Raw genomic sequence first — 16,699 nt, 5'->3', positions numbered from 1 at the left:
TGTATGCAGTAGTATGGAAGTATAGCTGTGAAGATTGCTTCTGCAGGGGAAGCAAGAAGAGACTATATTGTGAGCTGCCAGAGGGTGGAGGAGACTTATTTTATCCAGAAGCAGCAAAACATAAGCAGTAGCATGGAAGTTTAACTGAGAAGTCTCTTTGTAGCGCTATTGTCAACTTAGTCACTGCCCCGGCCCTCGCCTTGGTCCACGGCATGTTTTCTGATGGTGTGGGCGCTGCAGTTCATGGCGGTGCAACTAGAGCACGCGCTCCCTTGCTCTTAAAGGGGCAGCGCACATATGATAAATGCCCTCAGCATGTTGCTGAAAGGCATTTAGCATAATAAGTTCACCGGCAAGATGGCTCACAGACCGATTTGTCTGAACATAGCTCTAGTCCATGTCAGCAAACCTGAATCTGGGGTCAGCAGCTGTGGTACTGAGATCTGCCTAGGAGTGGTACCTGGCAGCTACCTGCAGCCTAGACTGTCTCCATCAGGAGCTCCAGTGAACACCTGGTAGCCGCTTAGCTACGCCCTTTCCAAGGCAGGCCCGATCCTGTGGCACAATTGGTCCACAAATCCACATGCGCCACTGTGGGCGTAACACTCCTTCTGCAGGTAATGTAAGAAGTGACTACACTTTCAGCTGCCAGAAGGAGGAGGAGACCAGCAGCAAGAAAAAATCATGAATGGGATTTTTTTTTACTACTGGAAACACTGCAATTTTTTATGAAACAGCTATCTTCTTCATTTCTAGACTTTTGGCATAAAATTCTTTCACAACATAACATTTGTCTCAACTCCCAATCAAGTTTTTATGAGAAATGCCACAGATTTTTCTCCTGCCAGCAGAGGACATTCTCATTATACAATGAAGCCTCTTGTCAGCAAGAACTTTGGCTCATTTTCTTTTTCTGAGTTACAGCCAGCGATGGTTGCAACAATCGGACAATCCCAAGACATATCACATCATCTGACTTGTTTTCATTCTGAAGATGCAGTATAGAACAGCTAGTGAGTACTCTACTACTCTGTAGGATTGGAAAGACGCAGACTCAAAGATCTCTACCCCTCCCACCAACTCCAAAATCTTCAGAGCAACTGAAGACAACATGAAGCTGAGAGACACCAAACTCTACTCTGAGAGCAGCCTGAATTTCTAAGTATTACTATCAGCCCTGCGACTGACAGCAGCATTCAGGGTAAGTCTGGGGTACTGACACAGTCCTGCTTCACACAGCACTTTAATAGTTAATGCACTAACATAGCAGATGGTTAGTCATTATAGAATAATGATGATTGTAACTACACTGTAACCGTATACAAGTATCTAAAGACCGACCAACAATAGCTCAGGTAAATGAGCTGTCACTTTACAAAAAGTGTATATATATGATATACCAGTCCGCCATAACATGTATGCCACTGTCATTGCCAATCTGGTGACAATGGTGCCTACCAAGGGTGGTGAATATATTAGGAGCAAGTGATCCCTCAGTTCTAGAAATTGATGGGGAAGTTTAAAGATCTGAGAGACTGTAGCTAATGTTAGCTACTTAAAGTTAAATTGTGATATATAGACTAACAATTATCTAGTCAGAGAATCTTCAAAACAGCAGGTCTTGTGGGGCGTTCCTTGTACATGGCAGGTTTTGTGGGGTGTTGCCGGTATAAGGCAGGACTTGTGGGGTGTTCCTGTTATACGGTAGGTCTTGTGGAGTGTTCCAGGTATACGGCAGGTTTTGTAAGGTGTTCCCAGTATATGGCTGGCCATGTGGTGTGTTGTCAGTATGAGGCAGGTCCTGTGGGGTGTTCCTGGTATACGGCAGGTCTTGTGGAGTGTTCCTTTTAAACGGCAGGTCTAGAGGGGTGTTGCCGATATATGGCAGGTCATGTTGGGTGTTCCTGTATACGGCAGGTCTTGTGGGGTGTTCTTTGAACGTGGCAGGTTTTGTGGGGTGTTCCTGTATACAGCAGGTCTTGTGGGGTGTCCCCGGTGTCCGACAGGTCTTGTGGGGTGTTCCCAGTATACGGCAGATCTTGTGAGTTGTTCCCAGTATACGGCAGGTCTTGTGGGGTGTTCCCGGTGTACGGCAAGTCTTGTAGGGTGTTCCCAGTATATGGCAGGTCTTGTAGGGTGTTACAGGTGTATGGCAGGTCTTGTGGGGTGTTCCTTGTACATGTCAGGTTTTGTGGGATGTTGTCGGTATAAGACATGTCTTGTGAGGTTTTCCTGTTATACAGCAGGTCTTGTGGGGGGGTTTCTGGTATGCGGCAGGTCTTGTTGGGTGTTACCGGTGTATGGCAGGTCTTTTGGGATGTTTCTTGTACACGGCGAGTCTTGTGGGATGTTCTCAGCATACGGCAGGTCCTGGGGGTGTTCTCGGTGTATGGCAGGTCTTGTGGGGTGTTCCTGGTATATTTTAGATCTTGTGGGGTGTTCCAGGTATATTGCAGGTCTTGTGGGGTTTTCCCAGTATACAACAGGTCTTGTTGGATTTTCTCGGTATATGGAAGGTCTGGTGAGGTATTTCCGGTATATGGCAGCTCTTGTGGGGATGTTCCCCGTATATGGTAGATCTTGTGCGGCATTCCATTTTTATGCCAGGTCTTGTGGGTCCTGCTATATGGCAGGTCCTATGGGGATTACCAGTATATTGAGATATTCTAGGGGTGTAGCGATTATACTGCAGATCTTATGGGTGTGGGGTTGTTCTCGATATACAACAGGTCTTGTAGATTGTTCCTGGTATACGGCACATTTTACACAATGTGAACTGCCAGATGCGTCACTTACCTAGGGAAGAGACAGTGGATTGCCCACCAGGGCAGTGGGGTTACTCGGTACCGGGCCGGTGTCTCAGAGGGATGTGTCACGGTGGCGGTGACCCAGTCCGTGGCCCTGGGCGTCCATGCAAAAGGGGTGAAACGTGGCTGAATAAAGTTTATAGGTGGATGATACGTAACGCCACCTGTGGTGCTCGGCAATGAAGGGGTTAAGCCGACACTGCAAGCAGATCCTCTGGGACAGATGGTATAAGGCAGCTGTCACGTGGACCCGTCCTGTGTGATGCGACCAGCAGGCCGGTAACTAAAACAACAGGATGCGGCATGTGATACTGTCCTGTGTGACACGGCTCGCTGGCCGGTAACTAAAACAACAAGACAAGGGGTAGGGAAACAGTTACAACGGTGGTCCCTGCGATAGGGAAAGGGGACATGGAGACCTCCTGCACTCCCCTGAGTCAGTGTCCCTAAGGCTCCTAACGTTCTCTATGGCGGTTCCGCACCGGGCGCCGGTCATGAACCTGTCGCCCTAGCACACCCTACACCTATCCCTTGCTAGGGAGCTGGGTGGTGCAGGCACTGGCCCCACCGCTGTACTAATACAGACTAAGGAAAAACACAAACAGGGCAACACCACTTTACTCTGTTGCACTTGCTACTGGCAACAGAGTCCACCACCAGCATGCAGCTCTCCTCCTGAATCGCTGCCACCAAGCTCTGTCAGAGCTATAAGGAAATCCCCTATGATTCCTTCCACACCAGGGCTAAGACAGAGCTGCAAGGAACGCTCTCTAGCTCCTTCCTCCACCAAAGATGGTTGAAATGAACACTATCACCCACACTGATTGCAACACCTGTGACTCTTTTATAGCAGAGCCAGCAATCACACCTGCATTATAATCATGTGCACTTAACTAAAGAAACTAGAGTGCAACGACGCTCACCACCACCGGGGGCAAACTTAGAACAAACGACACCATAGTGCAATAATCCTAATGGCCACCGGGGGCAAAAACCAACCTTAAGCACAGGTTAGGGAAAAAAAAGGCTACCTGTGCTTTCTATATGTCCTGATCCAGCATGGATCATGACAGCAGCAAGATCTAAGGACTCCCCACAGGTAGAGCTGTAGTCCCAGGGCAGTAGTAATAGAAGTTGAGGAAGAGGGTGCAGTGTTAGGCACAGAGATGTAGCAGTGCTGAAGGGGTTGCAAGAAGAAGGCAATGATACAACAGGGTGCAGCTTCTCTTTACCTTTACTTTGCTTTGCAGTCCATGATCCAGAGTTACACTGAAGTTCCTCTTGCTTGCTCTCTTTTAGAACTCCCCTCGTATGGCAGGCAGCCGTAGTCTCCTCTTTCTGGCTCACACAAGTTGCTGCTGTGCCTCCGAGTCTTAGTTGGGAACAGAGCATTTACAGCCTCTCGTTCCTCCGGTTTCTGCTGCAGGACCATCAGCATCCATACAACCTCGGATACCGGACTCCGGACAATGCGCTACAGCTAGAAGTGAGCCTGAATTCTGCTCAATCCTCCAGCTCCTCTTTTCCCTCTCCACACAAACTCCCCTAACTTCCCTTTCCTGGCCCCAGAGAGCAGCTCCTCCCCCAGTTTGGTTCAGAGCTCCCTCTGCTGGCCTGGAGTGGGAACTGTGCTGTGTGCTGGATGCTATCACCCTCCCTAGGAGGAAGGTAATGCCACTGTGGCGACCATACTCCTGGGGGTGCCACATTCCCCCGTAGTGCAATTCAGTACTCCCGGACTGAGAAAAACATGTGAACATATAAACAAATGAACAATTGTAACTGTTGCAAGATTTCAAAAAATGAAAAATTACAAAAACCAAAGCTCAAAAATAGTCCTTGTGATGATTAGTCCATGCGTCAATGTCCATGGTCCAATTCCTGATCCAGTTGGTAACTATATACAAGGATTGTTTTGGCCACACTTAGTCTTGTGGCCCAATTGTCCATCAAAACAAAATAAGATATTCAAAAAAGTTCTTGCAGAGTCTCTGTAGGCACATAAGCTTGAAAAGTTGCATATTTACAGGTACAGTTTACATTTTTTAATCTCTATATCTAACTGGGATCTCACCTTTTGTACTATGGATAGATCTGCGTAGCATGGGTACTTCTAATGGCCTATTTAGGTTTAGTGGGCCTGTTACTGCTGTTGGTAAACTGGGTAGTAGCCGTCTGCGAACTCTTAAGACTCACTGTGGGCATGACAGATTCACCACTGGCAGGGCAAGGATTCTCTGGCTCCACTGCTGGTGTGGCATCCGCTGCCTGAACTTCCTGATTTTCAGAGTTGGCTTGAGTCTCTGCTACTTCAGTTGCAGTAGGCTGGGGAAAGATTAGAACAGGAACTACGATGGCTTGATCCACTCTTGTCCAGTTTGCAGGGAATTCTCCGAGTACAGTGCTGACCTTTTTCTCTTCTTCCTCTATGGGTTGAAGGTTGTTTTGCTCTCCCATCTTTTCCTTTAGTTGGTCAGGGCACAGTTTCAGATGATCCCTCGATACTGCTGATGAGGTTTCTCCCCCATCCTTACTGATAAGGCACCCTTTGGTGTTGTCAAAGTTTGATGGTAGGACGGTGTAGGGTTCAGCTTCCCATTGGTCATCCAATTTATGCATCCTCCTTTTCCTCTTTAGAAACTGTTCTCCTGGTGACAAGGGAACTGCAGGTGCTTGTTGATTGTAGTTCTTTTCCTGTTTTGTCTCGCCTGAGCTAGACTCTTTTCTACGCACTCTTGTACTTTACGGTACTGCTGCTGCTGCTCTGTATCCCAGTCAGCATCTGGTGATGTCACCTCAGGTGTAAGGACTCCCATATCCAAATCAATAGGCAACTTGCCAGGCCTCACTCTCATTAGGTAGGCTGGTGTGCAGTTGGTGGAATTCACAGGAATGTGATTGTAGAGGTCTACCAGATCTGGCAATTTCTCTGGCCACAGATTCCTCTCTTCCAAAGGCAAGGTCTTCAGTAGATCGATCACCACTTGATTCATCTTTTTGCACATGCCATTGGTCTGTGGATGGTACGGTGTTGTCATGATCTTCTTGCAACCGTACAAGTTGCATAATTCCTGGAACACTTCTGCCTCAAAGGCTGGACCTTGATCTGTAAGCACTCGCTCGGAATATCCGTGTGGTCGACAAAAGTGCTGTTGTAATGCTCTGGCTGCTGTCCTGGCTGTTTGATCCTTGACCGGCACGACTACTAGGAATCTCGAGTAGTGGTCAATGATGGTAAGAGCATAAACGTAGCCTGAACGGCTTGTGACCAGCTTCACATGGTCCTGGGCGACCAACTCAAGTGGCTGTTTGGTTATTATTGGCTGCAAAGGAGCTCGCTGGCTGTTACGGTCCTTCCTGCGCAGGTTACATTGTCCACACTCCCGGCACCAATTTTCGATGGCCTTCCTCATACCAGCCTAGTAGAGTCTCTCTCGGAGCAAGGCCTCCAACTTCTTCCATCCAAAGTGTCCTGCTCCATTGTGGTACGCTTCCAAGACCATCGATGCCTCCCTCTTTGGGACTGCCACCTGCCAGACCAACTCATGAGTGCGGGCACTGATACTCCTCCGACACAGCTTTCCCCCATAGATGAACAGCCTACCTCTTTCCTTCCACAACTGCTGGGTTTCTTCAGGAGCATCTGGACCTGGGCATGAGTCAGCTTGTGACAGTATCTCCTTTACCAGGCGGAACTGCGGGGTCGCTATCCTGCGTTTCTGCCCAGTCATGATGAGGCAACGGATTTAGGGTGGCCTCTTTCACGATAGATAGTCTGTTTCTCACTCCTTGGGCACGTTTGGCCGCAATTGGCCGGTGGAAGGCAGGTAACTCTATTTCTTCGAGTGCCTCAGGGTCTTCTCCCCCATCTGGCAGATTGGGCATCCTGGACAGTGCATCAGCATTGGCATTCTTAAGCCCCGCTCGGTACTTGATGGTAAATTCATAGTTAGACAGCCGGGCCATCCATCGTTGCTCCAGTGCACCTAGTTTTGCAGTTTCCAAGTGAGTCAGCGGGTTGTTGTCCTTGAAGATGGTAAACTTGGCTGAAGCTAGGTAATGCTTGAATCGTTCAGCCACAGCCCAGACTACGGCAAGGAACTCCAGTTTGAAGGAACTGTAGTTGTCAGGGTTCCTTTCGGTGGGACGAAGCTTCCTGCTGGCGTAGGAGATCACTCTTTCTTTGCCATTCTGTACCTGTGACAGTACTGCTCCCAGTCCCACGTTGCTGACATCAGTATACAGAACAAATGGTTGGTCATAATCTGGGTAGGCCAGAACTTCATCTCCTGTGAGAGCTATTTTCAGTCGAGTGAAGGACCTCTCCAGTTCCTCATTCCATTCAAATGTAGGACTCTTCTTCCTGGCTTTCTTGGGCTGGCCCACCAGAAGATTTTGCATAGGTGTGGCTATCTCAGTGAAGCCTTTGATGAACCTTCGGTAGTAGCCTACCAACCCGAGGAATTGACGTATTTCATGGAGGTTGCTGGGCTTCTGCCATTCCCAGATGACAGTGACTTTGTCAGGATCTGGTGCCACACCTTCTGCGCTCACCACATGACCGAGGTACTGTACCTTGGGCTTCAGGAGGTGGCATTTGGATGGCTTCACTTTCAGGCCAAAGTTGGACAAGGCTTCAAACACCTCAGCCAGGTGCTCCAGATGGTCATCATAAGTCTTGGAGAAAACAATGACATCATCAAGGTACAACAGAACTGTCTCGAAGTTCTTGTGTCCAAGACAGCACTCCATTAGCCGTTGAAATGTCCCTGGAGCAGTGAAGAGCCCGAACGGCATGTAGTTGAACTCGCAGAGACCCACTGGTGTAGTAAACGCTGTTTTCTCCTTGTCTGCCTCTGCCACGGGAACCTGACAATACCCACTAGTGAGATCCAAGGTGGAAAAATAGCAGTTTTAAGTGCAGCTAATGACTCTTTAATTCTGGGTAATGGGTAGGCATCCTTATGTGTAATGCTGTTAATTTTTCTGTAATCAACACACATTCTCATGGTACCATCTTTCTTTTTCACAAAGACTATTGGGGCTGCCCAGGAGCTACAACTATCTCTGATCACCCCAGCTTCCTTCATTTCCCGCAACATACTTTTGGCAAATTGATATTGTGTTGGGGGTATAGGACAGTACCTTTCTTTAATGGGTGGATGATCTCCAGTGGGGATATGGTGTTGAACCCCTTTTGCCTTCCCAAAGTCTAGAGGGTGTTTGCTGAATACCCACTCATACTCCTGAGCCACTCGGTAAACCCCATTCTTTTGGTATGAAGGGGTGGAGTCAGTGCCCACATGCAGCTGCTGATACCACTCCTCCAGCTGCTTTACAGAGCCATTGTCCCCTGCCTGGTCAGATGAGACCAAGGGCTCCGGTGCCTGTATGGTGTTGTTACTGACAGTAAACAGCTTAGCAACTGTGGCATACCGAGATACTGTGGCCTCCTCCTCCCCACAATTCAAGAGGCGTACAGGTACTCTCCCTTTGCTGACATCAACTACCCCTCTGGCTGTCAGGACAGTGGGCTGGCTATCAGAGTACACTGGTTTCACCACTGCTTGGTAATCTTTTCCTCTTAGGCCTATGGCTGCCCGACACCAAATCAACATTTCACATCTGGGGGGTATCGCAATGGTGAAAGAATCACTCATTCTGACACTGCCAATTTCTCCGCCAGACAGTTCTATCTGCTGTCTTTGCATCAGGGCCTAGATCTCCTTCTGCAGGACTCGTTGTTCACTGGAACCAGCAGTAACGGCTACCTATTGCAACAAAACAATAACCTCGGCAAGACAATTTTCAATCACATTAGTACCTAAGGTCATCATTGGGTTACATTCTCGTTGATCAATGTCTACAACTATCAGACCTTGAGATTTTAAGTCCACTCGTCCCACTTTAATTGTAATCTCTTTACATCCTACTTGTGGCAAAGACTGGCCATTGCTGGCAACTAGAGTTGAGCGACTTTGGTCGGATCGGGTTTCATGAAACAAAATTTGTTTTAGATGAAACTGGTCCGACTAGGTAAAAAAAGTCGGAGTTTCGTCCGAAACCCGACCCCAATGCAAGTCAATGGGAAATAAAAGTCGGCATTGAGCGGATGACATTCATCCACTCAGTGACGACTTTTATTCCCCATTGACTTGCATTGGGGTCGGGTTTTGGATGAAACTCCGACTTTTTTTGCCCTAGTCGGACCAGTTTCATCTGAAACAAATTTTATTTCATGAAACCCGATCCGACCAAAGTCGCTCAACTCTACTGGCAACTACTGTCAGCTCATCACTTGGGCCCGGATAGCCTTGTCTTTAAAGTCTGCAAAGTCTAGATCAGGGTTTTGTAGGGCTATGATGCGCAGCTGTGCTCTGTGGGTACTGGATAGGAGTCCCTCAATAAATTGCTCCTTTAACAGTCTGTCTCCATCTTTCACACTGTCTGGTCAATCTGCTTTATGGCTCGCAGCGCCTCCTGCAGGTTAAGAGCATAGTCCCCTATACTGTCCTGCACTCTTTGCTTACACCCAAAGAATCTTATTTTTATTTCAGCTGCAGTGCGGGTGTCAAAGGTGCTTCTTAGCTTAGCCAGAATTTTTTTAACAGTCTCTTTATCAGTGTCCTGCCAGGACTTTACTTCTCTTTGCACTGCACCAGTTAGCTGCCCAGTAAGGATGTTCACTTTTTGGCTTTCAGACAGAGGATACACCTCAAACAAACTGCACAGTCTCCCTTTAAATTCACTCAGGGTATGTGACTCCCCTGAGTACTGCGGTAACCAGGCCGCTCCCGGTATATAGGGCATGGACAGCGGCATTATGGGGACTGCTGTGGTGGGTGCTTGTTCTTGCTGCACTCTGGAGGCAGTGCTGGCTGCTGGATTCTGCGGTGCCATTGGGGCCGCAGCTGCGCTCGCCCCTGCATCTTGTGGTCCTGTGGGGGGTGCGGTGGCGTTCACCGCTGCATCTTCTCTGGCCTCAGACATTCTCTTCCCCCCCTAGTAAACGTTGGCCAGGCTCTGTGTTGCGCTGGCTTACCAGTCGCCGCTCTGCAGGCTGGATGATCAGGGGACACCGGGACTGCAGGCCTATGCTCATCACTTCCCGCCCACTGGTCTCATCCCACGCAGCACCTCACTTTTCGCGCTCTCTGGCAGGCTCCGCCTACGACGGCACGCCCCTTCGGCTTCCCGTGCACGCCAAGTGGCGGGGTAATGGCAGAAATTGAACAATAAGTCTCTGGCACACAGGACCCGGTGGCACCGGGCTTCGTATATCCTGTTCGTGATGCCAAAATGGATCGCCCACCAGGGCAGTGGGGTTACTCGGTACCGGGCCGGTGTCTCAGAGGGATGTGTCACGGTGGTGGTGACCCGGTCCGTGGCCCTGGGCGTCCATGCAAAAGGGGTGAAACGTGGCTGAATAAAGTTTATAGGTGGATGATACGTGACTCCACCTGTGGTGCTCGGCAATGAAGGGGTTAAGCCGACACTACAAGCAGACCCTCTGGGACAGATGGTATAAGGCAGCAAGATATAAGGGCTCCCCACAAGTAGAGCTGTAGTCCCAGGGAGGTAGTAATAGATGTTGAGGAAGAGGGTGCAGTGTTAGGCATAGAGATGTGGCAGTGCTGAAGGGGTTGCAGGAAGGAGGCAATGACACAACCAGGGTGCAGTTTCTCTTTATCTTTACTTTGCTTTGCAGTCCAGGATCCAGATTTCAGATGGAACAGGAGCTGATCAGCCTGAAAGCAACTTAGGAATCTCTCTATGCATATGGGTTATGTAGTCTCCTTCCTAGCGCTTATCTGAGGCACTTGCAGTACTGAGTTACACTGAAGTTCCTCTTGCTTGCTCTCTTTTAGAACTCCCCTCATATGGCAGGCAGCCGTAGTCTCCTCTTTCTGGCTCACACAAGTTGCTGCTGTGCCTCCGAGTCTTAGTTGGGAACGGAGCATTTACAGCCTCTCGTTCCTCCGGTTTCTGCTGCAGGACCATCAGCATCTATACAACCTTGGATACCGGACTCCGGACAATGCGCTACAGCTAGAAGTGAGCCTGAATTCTGCTCAATCCTCCAGCTCCTCTTTTCCCTCTCCACACGAACTCCCCTAACTTCCCTTTCCTGGCCCCAGAGAGCAGCTCCTCCCCCAGTTTGGTTCAGAGCTCCCTCTGCTGGCCTGGAGTGGGAACTGCACTGTGTGCTGGATTTACCTGATAGAGAGATCCTTCATTGCTTCCAAGCATGACATCACCCTCCCTAGGAGGAAGGTCATGCCACTGTGGTGACCATACTCCTAGGGGCGCCACAATAGTACCAGGTTGCAAGAGGACAAGTGGCGCTGTATGTAGTCTGTAATACATACCAGTATCCAGAACACATAGGCAACTAGCTCTTCAAAATAACAATAGACATCACCCTCTAATGACCATTGTCAATAGAGATAAGAAGTGATCCAAGAATATTTAAAATAACATGTTTATTAATATTCAATTTAAAAACAAAAACACAATTTGTGAAGTAAAAAAGCAAAAATGTCTCAGCACAAGGAGGCGCCACAATGAATAAAAAAGGCCCAACAAAATGTTAATGAATCATCCATATAAGCGAAAAAATGCATGTAATATAAAGTATACCCAAATGCTAACAATAATATCTGGTGCCATAAAAAACCCACTTATTACTCAAGGTACATAGTGCACATCAATGTGAAGAGAGGGAAGAAGGACGCTGTCATGAGCCATGCTGGATCATAACTGATATAAAGCACAGGTAACCCTTTTTTTCCTAAGCTGTGCTTAAGGTGTTTTTGCCCCCGGTGGCCATTAGGATTATTGCACTGTGGTGTTGTTTGTTCTAAGTTTGCCCCGGTGGTGGTGAGCGTCATTGCATTCTAGTTTCTTTTGTTTAGTGCACATGATTATAATGCAGGTGTGATTGCTGGCTCTGCTATAAAAGAGTCACAGGTGTTGCAATCAGTGTTGGTGATAGTGTTCATTTCCACCATCCTTGGTGGAGGAAGGATCTAGAGAGAGGTCCTGGCTGCTCAGTCAGAGCCTGGTGTGAAAGGAGTCATAGGGGTTTTCCTTAGCTCTGACAGAGCTTGGTGGCAGTGATTCAGGAGGAGAGCTGCATGCAGGTGGTGGACTCTGTTGCCAGGAGCAAGTGCAACAGAGTAAAGCTAAGTTGTGTTTCCCTGTTTGTGTTTTTCCTTAGTGTGTATTAGTACAGCAGTGGGGCCAGTGCCTGCATCACCCAGCTCCCTAGCAAGGGATAGGTGTAGGGTGTGCTAGGGCGACAGGTTCATGATCGGCGCCCGGTGCGGAACCGGCATAGGGAACGTTAGGAGCGTTAGGGACACTGACTCAGGAGTGCAGGAGGTCTCCACGTCTCCTTTCCCTTTCACATGGTCCACCGTTGTAACTGTTTCCCTACCCCTTGTCTTGTTGTTTTAGTTACCGGCTTGCGAGCCGTGTCACACAGGACAGTATCACGTGCCGCGTCCTGTTGTTTTAGTTACCGGTCTGCGAGCCCGTGTCACACAGGACGGGTCCACGTGACATTTATCACCAAACCTAACTTTTTTTTCTGCTGAGCCATGGACCCAGTTCAGCCTTTTGCCCAATTGCTGCAGACCCTTACTAATGAGATTAGGGGGTTGCGCGGAGGGTTGGTGCGGCAGCTGCGGCTGTTGGTGGGCTCTGGGGGCTTGGTCCAGGAACAGGCTCAGCCAGAACCCAAGATATCCCTCCTTGACAGATTTTCTGGAGGGAGAGATCAATTCTTGGTTTTTCAGCAAGCCTGCAAATTATATTTCAGACTGCACCCTCGTTCATCAGGGAGTGAAGAGCAATGGGTGGGAATAATTATGTCCCTTCTTAAAGGGGATCCCCAATCCTGGGCTTTCTCCCTACCGGACGATTCTCCATCTTTAGAGTCCGTGGACGAGTTCTTTGCGGCTTTGGCACTTGTGTATGGGGATCCTGATGGCGTCACCCTGGCGGAATCTCGAATCTGTAGGTGTAAACAGGGAGCCCGGCTCGCTGAGGAGTACTGCTCAGAGTTTAGGAGATAGGCCACTAATACTCAGTGGAATGACCCTGCACTTAGGAGTCAATTTGTGGAGGGTTTGTCTCCAAAGTTGCAGGATACTCTGGTGCAGTACGCCGCTCCCAGGTCGCTGGAGGCCGCCATGTCCCTTGCCATCTGGGTGGATAGACGCCTTAGGGAAAAACATATACAAAAAGTGCCCCCTGATGTCCTCACTAGGGAGGGGGACCAACAGTGTGGACGGAGGAACCCAGACAGCCCGGTATTGTTGATACAAAAAAGGGGGTGTCTGCGGCTCGTCGTGGTGGGGGGTATGCTTTTCTTGTGGGAAGCCTGGCCATTTCATGAGAGCCTGCCCAGTGCGTGCCAAGTCTCCAGGCAAACCTATGCAAGTAGGAGGTGTTAGTGTGTGTTCAGGCTTGCCTACGGTTCAGGGAGTGGTGACGGCATGTTTTTACTGTGGACAGACTGGTCATGTCCTGAAGGCTTGCCCATTGCGCGCCAAATTATCTGTGCCATCTGAGAAGCAGCATTCCCCTGGTCGCTTAGAGGGAGGCGACCAGGGAGTATACATTTCTTCCATTTTGCCCTCCCAAAGTACCATGTCAGCAGAGGTCTTGGCTGGCGGCGTACCGGAAGTAAAAGATTGGCGGGCGAGGGAGTGGTCAGCTGGGGGCACTCATGTGAGGGCTGCTGCCTAGGAACTACTGTCTATGCCGTCTCTCTTCAACGGACCCCTTCCTCTCCGGTGAGGGCAGCAAATTTGCTGCAGGAGAGTAGGGGCAAGTCTCAACCCTCGCCATTGGCCAACCCTGGGAGGCGCAGACGTCATGGTGGAAGGGGTTGGAGGGTGGTGTACCCCTTGGTGAGGTGCGGGGGTGTGAGTGTGGTGACACAGCGGGACGCCTCTGTTGTCAATCCCAGAAAGAGTTCTCCAAGTGGTGACAAACGAACGAGTGGCAATAAACGTTCAGGTCCAGACCTGTGTGTGAACGAGCGTGTATGGGTGGCCACCAAAAAACATCCAGTGGAAGTGTGTTGTGGAGTGTTACCAGCTCATATCAAACATAAACATACACAAACCGTTCCCAAGGTCAGAGCTTTGGAGATGTGTGTTGCCTCCAGAACATACGTTGCCAATACCAGTGGGCTTGTTTCTCATCAACCTGACATGCAGGGAGTTGCTGGGGTGAACTCTGGGTCTGGGTCTGGGTGCTGTAGGTGGTTCCCTGATGGGGAGTGGTCTTGAGGGTCCAGAGGCCCCTCATTAAGGGGAGGGTACTGTCATGATCCATGCTGGATCAGGACTGATATAAAGCACAATAACCCTTTTTTTTCCTAAGCTGTGCTTAAGGTGTTTTTGCCCCCGGTGGCCATTAGGATTATTGCACTGTGGTGTCGTTTGTTCTAAGTTTGCCCCGGTGGTGGTGAGCGTCATTGCACTCTAGTTTCTTTTGTTTAGTGCACATGATTATAATGCAGGTGTGATTGCTGGCTCTGCTATAAAAGAGTCACAGGTGTTGCAATCAGTGTTGGTGATAGTGTTCATTTCCACCATCCTTGGTGGAGGAAGGATCTAGAGAGAGGTCCTGGCTGCTCAGTCAGAGCCTGTTGTGAAAGGAGTCATAGGGGATTTCCTTAGCTCTGACAGAGCTTGGTGGCAGCGATTCAGGAGGAGAGCTGCATGCTGGTGGTGAACTCTGTTGCCAGGAGCAAGTGCAACAGAGTAAACCTTAGTGTGTATTAGTACAGCGGTGGGGCCAGTGTCTGCACCACCCAGCTCCCTAGCAAGGGATAGGTGTAGGGTGTGCTAGGGCGACAGGTTCGTGATCGGCGCCCGGTGCGGAACCGGCATAGGGAACGTTAGGAGCATTAGGGACACAGACTCAGGAGTGCAGGAGGTCTCCACGTCTCCTTTCCCTTTCACATGGCCCACCGTTGTAACTGTTTCCCTACCCCTTGCCTTGTTGTTTTAGTTACCGGCTTGCGAGCCGTGTCACACAGGACAGTATCACGTGCTGCGTCCTGTTGTTTTAGTTGCCGGCCTGCGAGCCATGTCACACAGGACGGGTCCACGTGACATACGCAACCAAAATAAATAATAAATAATGGGTAACTACCTGGAGATCAAAAGACATGGCGGCTCCCCACTCCAACGCGCGTTTCACCGCTGGATTCTAATTGGATCTCTTCTTATCTCTATTGACAATGGTGTTCATCAGATTGTGTATGTGTATGCATGTATAGTTTGCACATAGAGTATAGTTCATAGCTGTCCCCTAGTGGACATGGGCACGGATTGTTGGTTTTAATTGTTTTTAACCCTTGAGTGTTTTTTGTGATGTTAATAAAATTACACGTTTATGGATATTCAAGTGTGCACTGATTATATTTCTTGGTCTTTTTTGCATATGTTCTCCACGTGCCACGTATATAACCATTGTATTGACCAAGTCTCCCCCTTCATGGCAGAGAGATTCCCTAGTGACAAGTGTCCTTTTTTTAGGATCTGCAGTTTGTACAGAATTAATGCTAACATATCAGGGCCTGCGGCTGTGGATCTGTTGTGTGACTGCCCCTGTAAGGTGATAGAAATCGTGGAATATGTACTCTATGTATTATTCATATTAATTAGATCCGTTGTTTAACATGGGTTACTGTATTTATGAAAATATGAGAGATCCTATGAAAAAAATAGAACTCGCTAATGTGTTTTTTTGCCTACCTTCTGTCTTCCAGATGACGGAGAGGACTGTGATGGATACCAGTCTTCTTCAACAAACCTTGGCCCTGCTTCTGAAGAATCTGCTTCTGAAATGGAGGAGGAAATGCTCCACTGTCTGGGTAAGCAAGTAATGTATCTCCCGAAGGTACTAACCACTAATGATAGCTGTCACAGTGCCCATAGGAAATCCTCAACGGTTTACAGTATGATACATATCAATGGGATTTTACAAACACCACCTGCAAAAATCTCTGGGAATTAAGTGCAAATTTTCCATTCCTCCAATGCTGTGATTTGCGCAGGGTGAAATATGTCTCAAAATCACCTTAGAGCTCATGCAGATTTTCATGATGATTATTCATTGCAGATTTGTTGCAGAAAATGTCGCCATGTATGGATGGTTCAAAAAGTTGTGATCAGTGAGTCCAGATTAGCGACCTCGGAGCCTAGAAATACATCTGAATGGGATGGACACACGCAGGATTTTCTGGTGTGAAGTTACATGCAGAAAATCCGCTGCGTAATACATCACCTGCTAAATGGTTCACGTCTTAAGAAAGTTCATCTTTGGATTTGAAAGCTTCGGCATTGCAGTTTATCTTTGGATTTTCCCTGTGCAGTTCTACCGGAAATGTGCAGCATTCCCACAATGAGAACTGGGACATTTTACTTGCTTCCATATGTGTGATCTTGGCGCTTTGCAAATATTCTTGTTTTTCCAATCTCTGTGAATCTCTGGGGCTTGCAGATGTGCCTCATATATGATCTCATGTTACGGGAGTGGATTGGGGGTGGGGGGACAAACCATCATTCCCATATTCATCTGCAACAGTACAAGAGCACAATATGCATTTAAGTAGGATCAGTAAAAAATCCAAAGTCCAGTCCCGACCTCTGAACAGATTTGTGTCTGCTGCATGACTATGGATTTAGGCAAGCCTTGCTCAAATAAATGGAAAAGTTGCCACCGCTTCTGCAATGCTTTTCCGGTAAATAAATATGGCTTCCACAGATCCATGGCCTCTTCATCACACACTTGGAGTGTTGTGATAAACAGCCATATATTAACCCTTCCTGACATCTGCCGTACATGTATGTTGGGTGTTCTTATAT

General features: G+C 48.6%; 1 protein-coding gene across 2 annotated transcripts in view; it reads left to right on the top strand.

Annotated features, from left to right (window-relative positions):
- The first annotated feature begins 949 nt into the window (after nucleotides 1–949).
- ABCA9 (ATP binding cassette subfamily A member 9) overlaps nucleotides 950–16,699 on the top strand; it is a 271,200-nt gene continuing 255,450 nt past the window's right edge. The window contains exons 1-2 of one of the 2 annotated variants that reach the window (XM_073559967.1): nucleotides 950–1,201; nucleotides 15,601–15,705. In XM_073559967.1, coding sequence (XP_073416068.1) covers nucleotides 15,601–15,705 — 105 coding nt within the window. In that variant the 5' untranslated portion in view covers nucleotides 950–1,201. The remainder of the gene's footprint in view (nucleotides 1,202–15,600; nucleotides 15,706–16,699) is intronic. The other variant, XM_073559966.1, reaches the window with a different exon arrangement.

This window comes from Dendrobates tinctorius, unplaced genomic scaffold (assembly GCF_039654945.1).
Source record: "Dendrobates tinctorius isolate UK_male_01 unplaced genomic scaffold, ASM3965494v1 ptg000014l, whole genome shotgun sequence".
NCBI classification, from domain to species: Eukaryota; Metazoa; Chordata; class Amphibia; order Anura; family Dendrobatidae; genus Dendrobates; species Dendrobates tinctorius.
Note: the sequence above shows the minus strand (reverse complement) of the source record. Positions and strands in the feature narration are given on the sequence as shown.